Source organism: Calidris pugnax, unplaced genomic scaffold (genome assembly GCF_001431845.1).
Source record: "Calidris pugnax isolate Ruff unplaced genomic scaffold, ASM143184v1 scaffold273, whole genome shotgun sequence".
Classification (NCBI taxonomy): Eukaryota; Metazoa; Chordata; class Aves; order Charadriiformes; family Scolopacidae; genus Calidris; species Calidris pugnax.
Window position 1 is genome coordinate 7,031,620 of NW_015094508.1, and position 12,047 is coordinate 7,043,666.

At 35.6% G+C, this 12,047-nt stretch overlaps 1 protein-coding gene across 1 annotated transcript in view; it reads right to left on the reverse strand.

The window, feature by feature from the left end:
* Positions 1 to 977: 977 nt before the first annotated feature.
* Positions 978 to 12,047, reverse strand: part of NLN (neurolysin (metallopeptidase M3 family)) — a 37,722-nt gene continuing 26,652 nt past the window's right edge. Inside the window, exons 8-13 of the mRNA XM_014964795.1 lie at positions 10,026 to 10,392; positions 8,454 to 8,655; positions 6,985 to 7,171; positions 5,522 to 5,650; positions 4,858 to 4,994; positions 978 to 1,499 (exon numbers count right to left, since the gene is read on the reverse strand). Of these exons, the coding sequence (XP_014820281.1) occupies positions 1,365 to 1,499; positions 4,858 to 4,994; positions 5,522 to 5,650; positions 6,985 to 7,171; positions 8,454 to 8,655; positions 10,026 to 10,392 (1,157 nt within the window). The 3' untranslated portion in view covers positions 978 to 1,364. The remainder of the gene's footprint in view (positions 1,500 to 4,857; positions 4,995 to 5,521; positions 5,651 to 6,984; positions 7,172 to 8,453; positions 8,656 to 10,025; positions 10,393 to 12,047) is intronic.

The following is a 12,047-nucleotide window of genomic DNA, read 5'->3' on the forward strand; positions in this document are numbered from 1 at the left end:
ACCCCCCTCCCAATTTAAATGCTTTAAAGAAAAAAGACATAGAAATACAGGTTCGACTGAACATTCACAATTGTGGGTTCTTCCCCTTACCAGGGGAAAGATTTGTCCCAAAGTGAATGCTTTCAGTTTTCTTTTGATAGAAAAACAGGAAGTCTTTTGAGTTGACCAGGCACGGTTACAGCTATGGTTCAAATGTCTAAAACGTATTAGTTAGTAACCAAAATTAAAGTTTGTTCATATACAAGTTGTAATACTAAAACCAAAGTAAGGTATGATATTTAAAGACAAGAAAAGTGCACTTGGATCCACAGTTTTATTTGGGTGGCATAGACTTGGCTTGTAAGACTCATTTTTCCTGATCTGCAAATGAACTGCAAAATAATTCCTCGATCACTGTCACACTCCCATAGCTGAAACGATTAAATCTATGAAGCTTTTTTGTAGTACCTGTGCATGCCACACTGGAAAGGACTAGGAAAATCCTGGATTTACTATTACCCTTCCCACTGGGGACATCTTCCCTGCCTTCCTTATACATGTCTCAAAATACTTCACAAACCAACTGAAATGATCGTAATTTTTTGAGTATAAATTTTTAGTGCTGGTGTTGATCTAATTCGGAAAACAAAGACCTGATCTGTGACCATCAAAAAACCCCAAAAAACCCAAAAGAAGTGGTGGAAAAACCACCAAGGTCATAGATTTTGGCTGTTTTTCCTCAATAAAAGGAAAAAAATGGTAGCTGACGTGGTAGAGTTTTTTGTCTTTTTAGTTATACTGTATAAATGATACAAGAATTTAACATGCATCAGAATGAAGTCTAAAAATATCACACAAGTGTCTGCTGTAAAGCTGTCTGGGGCACGTTCTTAATCTTGAAATTTGTCAGGAAGCTAGACCCAAACCATGATGAAATCAAACACACTTCCCCTCCATCAAAGGTACTTGAGCCATCAAGACAATAGAAGAATACAGAATAAGAATGAATCAGTTTCTTTTATTGCTGGTAGTGTCGTTTTATCCCCTTTCAGTTTTTAAATTCATTCACAAGACACAGCTTAAGTGCATTTATTAAGAGAAACATGGCATCAACTCCCCATGCTGACTAGCATTATTTCACAACAATTAAAAAAAGTTACCATCCCAATTCCTCAGCTTCTGCACATCTCAGAATTTTTTCCCTGATGTGTTGAGTTTTGTACTCGTATGTAATTTCTAAAAATTACATTTTTATTTATACAGTTTAAAAAAATCATCAAAAAGTGACTCAATTTCCCCAGAAGTCATACATAGTTAAGATGTGAAATACACTGACATTTCCAGCTCATTCCATACTGATATGCCATTACAAAGGAACCATAATTTTACTGAACACATAATCCCTTACTCAATAGGAAAGCTCTCTGGCTTGGTTTACGCTCCAAGAAGTTTTGTAGCATATCCATCCCATCCAAAGATCCCCCAGGTTTCAAAATGAGGTTTCTGTATTTCATTCCAGCCTGATAAAAGGTAAAGCAGAACATCAGTATTTCCTATCTTGCAAACTGCCTCTTTTCTGTATTTGTTGCATATTTAAAAATCTACTTGTGATTAAATACCTTCCCTCCGTCCCAATTTCCTTAATATCAAATCAGGATACACCACAAGCATAATTTAGATCTGCTGAAAGAACTCAAGAGAGCAGAAATTTAACCTATCCTTGAAGAAATCAATTTTCTCATGGTTTTACATTGTTTTGGAAGTTACAACCACAACTTGTCTGGGAAACATTCTCTAAAGCATAACACATGCACAATCTCCACACAAACTTCAGTGATGGATTATACTGGTGACTGACTGGCAGGAAAAGGGAACCTAACATCCACTCTCTCTTAATCAGTGATTTCTCTTGCTTTAATCTCTGGAGAGCAGAGGTGGTAGTTCAGAGACAGACAGATGTAGCATTGAGGAATGACATGGAGCATACACACATATTATATGCATAGTAGTATGTATAATATATACAAACACATCTCACTCCCTTATTAAAGTATCTTAACGTAACAGAAACTTAATTCAGGTTTCATTTTCAGGAAGACACATTATTACTTCAGAAGGAATGGATTCCTTTAAAAAGAATGAACCAAGCTTCTGAGACAACAGTAAGTAATGAGGACTTCCTTAACAAGAGGTCATATTTTAAAGAACATATCCAGAAAATTTCGGGCTTCTGAGACATGACTATCAATAAGAAAAATATTATTTTGCGTGCAGATGTCTCAGATGCTTCTGACATTGAGAAAACAAAGCTCTTCCTTTTAGTCACTGTATATACACATATATACTTCCCACACACGTCAAAGCTACGAGATTACAGTACTACACTGCTTCCTGATAGCTGTGCTGCAAAAACAAGCATAGGTCTTTTTAACTTGATGGACTTCCATGACTTAACTGCATTACTAACTGCATTGTCTAAATTAACAACTGGAAAAAACTAAAATGCAAAAAAGCCCCATCCCCTCACTCCCCAGCACTGAAGTATTGCTTATACTTCACTATTTGTTTTAGTTTCCTGAACATCAGCAGCAAATGAAGACATTGTTCTTCATAGTTTAAAAGTGTTATTTGAGTAGACTTGAGTCTTTGCTGTTGTCTCTCCAGAGCCAGCACATTGCTCAGTTCTAGGGAGACCAGAGGTCATTTCAGAGAACATGCAAGAACTGAGGAGTGTGACAACCAAAAGTTAATGAAGTTAAGAGTTAAGTGTCTGCTGAAGAATTTTTACAAATACAGTCTCTGAAACTAGTTTCTATACTGTTGCTCAAAACAGGAAGAGAGGTTTTATTCTAACAGGAAGAGGTAAGCCAAATTTCTAAAAGCCCTAGACATAACACTATAACTGTTTTCCTCTCCTGCTGTTCTGAAGACTAGTCTAAATCTAGATATAATGAAATATGTCTAACTACAAAAATCAGATGGGCATCTAGTATTTGTTTATAAAAGACTGTTTGTCCCATCCTGTGGAACTCTATTAAGCTTGCATGGAATGCAAATAAGGGGAACGAGAACCACTTTGAGAAATTCTTCAGAAAATTGCTCTGAAGGGAAAATCTCCACAAAATTACCCCTGAAGTTATATCACCGTTCAAGCAAAGTGCGCCTGCGCACACATATGCTAGAAAGTGATTGACACACACATATAAATAATAATTTTTCTTCCTTACTTCTTAGCTGGGATAGCAGGCTTCACATTCAAAGAGGCACTAGTTGCCTTTTAGCTGGACTGTAGCAAATATTTACTTATAGCATAATTAAATTTGTCTCAAAGCCTCCCGTACACAGACAAAGAAAATAAAAATCCCCACGAAAAAAAAGAATCATCCCTCAGGAGAAGTAAAGGTCACAGAGCAATTCTGGCAAACTGTATCTTAGGGTATTGACTATAAAATCACTCAGAAAGGAGTTTTGAAAACAGGGAGTAAGGCTAACAGAAAAAAAGGTCTGTGATGACACTGAAGGGGTGTGCGTGTATCAGAACAGGAAACTGACACACAGTGCCACAAGACTGGCTCCAGCACCTTTATCCGTCTCTCACAAATGCACATCATTAAAAAAACCCAGCAAGTCTGATCCAAAAGCCGTTTTTAAGATCCACACAAACAGCATTTTATTAAAAAGTCACTTTATTCTCTCATTTAACTTGCTATTTCTTCTCTCCTGCTCTTGCTTACAAGTGACAACATCCCCTGAAGAAGCAAGACTGACCTCCAAATCTTTCATCAAGGCTTCTCTCAAACTACTCAGTTTGCTGCTTTTCTTCATAAAACACCTTTTGGATTTTATTGACCTAACCACTGCCTCAGTTTTCTAGCCCCTATTTCCCCTTGGGACTCCTCTCATTGTCCAACACAAATGCTCATCTTTTCTTTTCTTTCTCCACCCTCTAGAGTGAGGGACATTTCTAGAAGTTCTGGTTGCTATGATAAGGGACAGGAGGAATGAAAGCAAATTCCAGGAGAGGAACAGTAAAGTCCAGGACCTTCCCCTCTCTCCTTTACTTCCCTCATGTATACATTTACTGAAGGGAAGAACTAGTGCTGGCTGCTGAATCCAGAAGACCACTAAGAAGATCAGGAAAACTGAATTGTCTTTCCTGTTATTGAACTGCAGCATCTCAACGCACAAGTCTATTACTATAATCTCTGAAAAATTAAAAAGGGTTGCCAGAATTGGAAGGACTACTAACTGCATCACTAACTATCCTTTCTTTCTGCTGGAGGCAGAAGGGGCTGAAGAACCACAAAAGGGAAAAAAAGGCTGAGTAAATCTAGAACCTGTCAATGATTTGAACTTCAAAAGCCACTTGGGAGAAAAAATAAAGACTAAAAATTTTGCGAGCTATGCTGTGCTGTGAAAGAGAAAGATAAAACAAATCCAGTTTTCTAAATAATAACTGCATTAAAGTACCACACACTTGAGGTACTATTCATGGACATAGAACATCATTATCATACAGCTTTCACAGCAGAAGAATATGCATCTGCTCTTGCAATGGAGCAATATGGGTTTTCAGTCTAAAATTAGAGAGGAAGGCATTAGTAAATGCAACACAATGTCTTAAAGGTGTAATAATGTAATACTGAATGAATACATGACTATGTAAGAATTATATTAAAATCCAAGTGCTCTTGGAAATTTTAAGATAATCTTTCTAAAGTAATTAAGTTATTTATATACTCTTTTTTTTTTGTTGATCTGAACTTGACAGACACAGTAGTATTTGAGATGTTATACCTGTGGACCACGATTATAATAAATGTGGTTTCAGAGACAATGTGCAACAAAAGTCATAATTAAAAAGTGTTCATCACCTACCTTTGGATTCATTATTCCTTCTTGTTTAAAGCAGCTATAAAAAATGTCCATGGAAAACACTTCACTCCACAGGTACCCATAGTACTGACCATCATAACCCCCTGCCAGATGTCCAAAAGTAGCCGGCATGTTCGTTCCTTGAAAAGCAGATTAACATTGATTTATTTAAATCAAATGTAGGTTTTGTTTTGGTTTGGTTTTTTTGATGTACACATTACTTCAACTTTAAGAATAAACTAATAAGGAACTTCTAGCAACTACTTTGAAACTTCTAACACTAAGGGTTTGAGTACGCCTCAGAGTACTGGCCATATTGTGTTGACTTCAAAGAAAACTCAATTTCCCATTTTAGGCTAGTTGCACACCCAACACAGATGTAACAGAACACCTAAAATGGTATTCACATCATGTCACTCTAAAATATAACATGCAAAAGATTAAGTTTTATATTTACCTTCATCTTCCTTCAGAAGAGATCATTAAGATCACTAAGATCACCACAAGTTTCAAAGAAATTATTTCAGCTTCATAAAGCAGATTTTTATAAAGTAGTTTTTTATAAACACCAACTTGGGTATTTTGTATGCCAAGCATTATTGGGAAAGAAAAGCATGTTTAATCAAACCATTTGGACATGCTATATAAAGGCTTCATATTGACATACCTGGGGTGGCAGGAATTCCTAGAATCTCCATGCAGTATTTAGCATATTCATCTGCTGGGTCAACAGATGGCTTTGTATGCAGTGCCTGGTCAACTTTGCTCAAGACAATCTGACGGAGGGTTAAAAGACCTAATTGGGTAAGAATATTTAATTAACTGTCATCAAAGTGGCTGAAGTTTCTTTAGCACCTTTCTTTCAAAGATCTCAACATGCATTCTAAATTATTAGAATTTTAAATACAGAAAAAACAGAGTTATGTCATTTCCATCTGAATTGATTCGGTTACAAAAAGTTGAGAGGCATATTTTTAATAAAGGAATTGTCATTACAAGTTCCATCTTTTCAAATGTTCCTCACAGACCAAAAGCAAAATAAAGCAGATATTTTAAAAACTAATTTCAGTATTTAAAATCATACTTTCAGCTGTCTTCACTTGCAGTATACCACTTCATTCGGGGTTTTCACAGATGATAGTAAGTGTATCTACCCCTAAGCGACTTCAAAGAACAGCAAGAACTGCTGCTGCAGCTCCTGTAGGCTTTTTTGGAGAAGCTACAAGACGTGAACCTTTACTTAGACAAAATGCTTATGTAGCTACACTGCCTGTACAAGCCAGAAGGACAGGAACTCCTTGTTCAGGATAGGGAAGCAGTATGAATTAAATAGCAGTGTCATAATGACAAATTGGACTAGAAGTGGGTAAGACTATGATACTGGGGGAGTCCTGATTTCAGGGAGAGAGAGGTGAAAGTGACAGAATAATGAGATAACAGGTAATGACAAGAGATTACAATCTTGGCTTGGAGATAACATGTAAGATGGCACAACATGTGGAAAATAAAGAGAATTGGGACCTTAGTTTGGGAAGGCAGTATACCTGCTGGGAAGGTAGAGAACATGGACATAAGATTCTGGACTGAGAAGTTAAGAGGTTGGTTGGGCAAGGCAAGACTACAATACTTCTGTCTGTCATATGCTTTGCATGTTCAGTAAATTTGCAAACAACTTCCATGTCTGTCAAGTGTTATGTGCAAATCAAATGTAGATGACACACGTAGGAAATACAATACTGTATTCATGCATAGTGCATGCCCTGGGGTACCAAAAAAACAAAACAAACCAAAACAAAACCCAGAGAAAACTCAGGACCTTCCTCCCTACCCCAATTTTAAATGAGCAAAGTTGGGAGGAAAGAAGCCACATGGAGAGAAATGCAAAAGTAATTTAGTCCTATAAGAAGGCTGGAAAATCAGAGCTGCTATAGTTCCTGCAAATAGTGGTATCTGTCATCATAGCCTTTACTAATGGTGGTATCCATGCAAACAAACACAGAGAGATGGTGATAAATGTACACAGAGAAGAAATTTAAAAGGCTTGTTGTATTTGCCTTCTAAGTTTCCCACCACATTTTTTCATGATATATTTTTATACATATACTGGGGGGAGAGAGGGGAGAGAGATACCTGTATTTGCCAGTCTAGAGGCAGCAAGTTTCTCAAGGAGAGTGTCTGCAACATGGCTCTCATCTTTATAATGTCTTGACATTTGCTGTAGTGGTTCTTTTTCCCACACCCAGTTCTCAAACATTTGTGAAGGTACCTCTACAAAGTCTGTTTCCACATTGGTTCCACTAAACCTAGCAAAATCAGTCTAAAAGGAAAAGCCATTGTATTAAATGAAAATAGAAGCCAGGACTTCTAGCAGAATATAAACTTTCAGATACAAGCATTTCAGTGTTTATCACAGCAAAAGGAATCATTTGAACAGATCAACAACAATAATTTAAAAATAAATATCAACAAAAGGAGGACAAAAATTCAGATATAAGACTATTACCAACAAACAAAATCGATTACTCAGTAGTTATTTACTGCATTTTCTATGGTGTGAAATAGCACTTCAGTTTTCTTTTTGTTTTTTACCTTTTAGGCTATGACACCAATACAAATATTCCCATGCTGTCTTATGACAATGATATAATTTGTAAGTTGTTATAAAATTTGTTATATTACCCCAAAGTAAAATAATAAACTCCAATTATACACTTGTAATATTATTATATTACAGTCTACCTCACTGATTCAAAGATTTTTCTTGACCAACTTATCCTATTAATCTTTGTCCTAACTTCATTCATAAGGCATATAGTTAACATATAGTATAAATTTTTGAGCCAGTAATACATGGCCTGAAAGAAATGAATCCTAGCAACTTTATTCATGAAAAGTCTCCAAATCTAACACTCAATCACTGATAGAAGAATCTTCCTTCTGAAAGCCAAGCACATTACAGTTTTTTTTCAATTCAGTTCAATTTCAATTACTGACAATAAGTTTATGTTTAAAAGCCTCTTTCACATGCTAATTTTGAAGGATTTGTACATCTAAAAATCTTCATTAAAATTTTTTCCAAACCCAAAATATTTCTAAAAAGAAACAGTACTTTTGAAAGACAGTTGTTCAAAACCCAATAGAAATTATTTGATCTCACTCCACATTTGTCTTGTAATACGTCTACCTCCTCCTGCTGATCCAGTTTTATTGTTCTTTTCTTCTCAGAAACATTCTAACAAAACATTTCAAGTGCTAAGAGAAAAGGAGAATTCTCAGTTTCTTAAGTGCCCTCTCTAAGAGCTGTAGATATTCTTAGATTCCTTCCTCCATCAGGGAATAGATGCCCACAGGTGTACTGGCTTTTGAACTTATGTTCTTGCAGGGTTACCAAAAAAAAAAAAGCCTGCATAATATAGGACATACATTGAACTGACAGCTATGTCACATGCATGTCTGCAGAAGAACAGGAGAAAAGGAGAAAAACGTTTGCCTTCAAAAAAAATTCTCTAAAATTAGAGACCACCAAAATAGACTTTTACCTTGCTTTGAGACAGTTGAGAAATAAGTAAGTCTTACACTGGAATTGAAACATCACTAACCTGTGCACATATCTGATGCATTACATGACCAAATTCATGGAAGTAAGTTTTTACTTCATCATGTTGCAGCAATGATGGGCGATCTGATGCTGGTTTTGTGAAGTTGGTTACCAGAGCAGCTACAGACATCATTCTGCTGCCATCAGAGAGAAGACAGCCGGGCTGGAGACCAAAGCATGCTGCATGCCCATATTTTCCTTCTCTGCGTAAGAAAATATATTCAGACACTATCTTCAAACCACAAGCCTGCCCACTAGAATGGTGAAGCCCATTCAAGAACAGAGACCATCAGTCAGTGTCTCTTAAAAGCTTTACACAACGAAATTACATCTTTTCATGACTTCTAACACTAAGTTTAAGATCATGATAAGAGCACAAGGGGTAAAAACTCCAGTACTTAAATCACATCAGTTTAAAATTCACTGCAACATTTACAAGAATCTGATTTTTACTCAAAGTATAGCTACTTTAGATGCCAATTCTATTTTAAACTGCTACTGTAACAGGAAGGGCTAGATTCTGTCCTCTGAAGCAATATTTATTTTCTTTCATTACAGAAAAGAAAAGAATACAGTTTACTGTATTTTCAGTGTGATCCAAAAGTCTAAAGAAAAATGACTTTTAAATTTTTGCCCTAAACCTGAGTAGTTAACTGGGCAATTAAGTCATAAGAGTCTTTCTGAAAAATAGCTTCAGCAGTTCACATGACATGCTACAAGGGGGATGTAGGCCAAACAGGTGAAGGATATAATGTGCCTATCTTAAAAAGAAGAATTTATGTACTACTGTATTGACCAACCAAATTTTCTTAATGCAGAGAAGCCTTAAGTCAATTTATATTAAAAAAGGGTATCAGCCAATTTATTAGTTGATAAAGAATAACTAAAAAAAAAGGCAAAAAACAGTCAAAAAGGATGAGCAAAGAATAAATCCTGTCAAATCAGTCCAATCTCCTAATCTCTGACAAAACACAGATGATGCTGTAAATAGCTGCAAAGAGAGCTGGAGAGCTATAGAGATCAATCAGGAAGCACATTTCAAGGTGTGCTATGTACAGTAATCTATTCTTGGTCCTTATCTATGTGTAAGTTTCTTCAACAGTCTTGACAACATGGTCCAAAATACACATATAAAGTGTAAAGAGGAACTGGGAGAAATTAAGAACACTTGCCAAAGAGTAATATAATTGATCTGAAGAGACTGGAGTAACAGTTCAACATCAATGAAACGTGAAAAAGTATTAGGAAAAAACACAGTTAAGAAGGAGAAAAGTTCATAGAGGCAAAAAGTTATGGACAACTGATTAGACAGCAATACTACAGAAAAATGAACAAAGTAGCAATGCTTTGTAAGCCAAATATAAGCAAAAAACACAGTAGTACTGCAAAAAAAAAGAAGAAGTGAAAACAATCGGAAAACAGTCCAGAGGACAACTTCATGAACACAGTTATAATCCTGTCAGTCCCTGTCCCTGTCTGGACAAATATTTACTTCCAAATACATTTAATTTCAACCACACCAGCAACCCACTAAGACCTTAAACACAGAAGAAAACCACTAAGCCATAATTACCTTGGGTAAAGGTCCAAGTAGAACTGCCCTAACATTTCTCCTGTTGAATTATCCTTTACTGTATAAAGAGTAACGCTGTCGTGCCAAACATGAGCACTTTCTACTTTCTCAAATACAAGTCCCAGCAGCTTCTGGTAAATATTCAGTAAGCCTTCTGTAACAGCCTCAATTGGGAAGTATTCTTTCAGCTTTTCTTGATCTATGGAGTACTTCAGCTCTTCTGTTTTGTTCATGTAATAATGAAGATCCCATGCATTGATTCTTCCATCATAATCAAAGTTTCTTTCTTTACATTCCTTTTTCTTCAAATCCAGAATGAATTCCCTTTCTTTCTCAAGTAATGGCTTTAGCTTCTTACTCAAATCATCTGAAACAAAGATTGCCTTGTAATCAACTTTTGTATTCCTTACTACAACATGTATTTCTACAAAATACACTCACATCTTTAAACACATGACCCCAAGAGTGGACACTAGAGTTTGCCATTTGTTGAATAACTGCAAGCAAACTGTCTGCTTTCTTGTCTTAATGAGTTTTAATTGCAGGCATGCTATAAATAATATAGAAGTCCACACAGGTCTAGCAGTACTGTGAAGGGTTTTGGTAAATTTAGATGTTTTTGAAGACATCAGAAATGGAAAGTAACACCAGACATTTTTGCTTGAAGCCAAAGTCTACAACTACTATTAGTCACCAGAAGTGAAACACAAAATTCAAACATTACTTTTTCTTCCAAGACTTTTCAAAACAGATTATGACCTGCTTCAAGGTAAAGTCCTATAAAAGAACAGGAGACTAAAGAGTTCTTGGCTATGCGATGGCTAGTTTCTAGACTACTAAAGCCACTGGATATTAATCTCTGTGATCCTAATATTTTTCCAACATAGCTTTCCTTGGACGAGAGAGGGCCATAGAATTATGAATCCAATATGTTGAATATAAAATATTTAAGCTTACTGAAACTCTCATAAAGTACATACTGTACTTATTCTCTTGTAAGCATTTCTGAACTACCAGACACATTTTTCTTCCTTAAGAATTCGGGTTAATGTTCAGTATTGGTATGTAGAGTGTAAAATTCAGGAATTGCCACTCCTGTTTATAGGTAGGGTCTAAGGGACTATATGCATTTACATGACCAAAATACTGTTTGCAGCTCATACTGTGCTAAATTCAGAATATGTCATAGAACAGAGCACTTTTCTTCCTAACCATAGGACTGGCTTATGAACATTGATTTAAAAAATAAATATATATGAATAAAGTAGAGGAAGTCATAATGCCATGGCTGTAGTTGAGGATATATCAAAAGAACTAAATTAAAGCTGACAACTTGATGGACGTTCTCCCTCTATGGGAATTACCATGAAACATGATATTTATGAATAGAAAAGTATATGATCTCATACTGTAAGAAATTAAAATCACAACAATAACTTCTAAATTAATTAACCTTCAAAATGAATGAAAGAACACAGATTATATAAACCCATTTAGAATTACAAAAATATAGTGGATATTGAAAAGTCCAAACCAATTTAAGTACACTTTAAAAAGAACAGGTAACTGTAACATTTAATTATAAATCAAAATTAAGTGTAAGTTCATTGACAAATATACAGGCAATTGTTATTGCCAAACATGGACCTGACCTCACACCGCAACAGGAGAAACAGGACAGAATTAGAGGTGAAAAGGCACATGTGAACCTCCACCAAACAGACTTTATTACTGTAACAAATTATTTTGGGTTTCTTTTTTTCTACGATATATCAATATACAATCCTAAGCAGTCTTAGGACACATTAATAATGGAACACATACTATTCTATGGAACTACATAATTCCAGAAAGTAGAGGTTAACCCTATGCACAAGAGCTGGCTCACTAAGGTCATCAGGGTGACTATAAATTTGTAAGTTGCTCTGTTTAAAATTTTCAAGATATCTCTGTTTTCAGATCAAATTCCATTAGAGGACATTTGAATTCCAAATTTAATCTATTATTTCAGATTAAATTTTT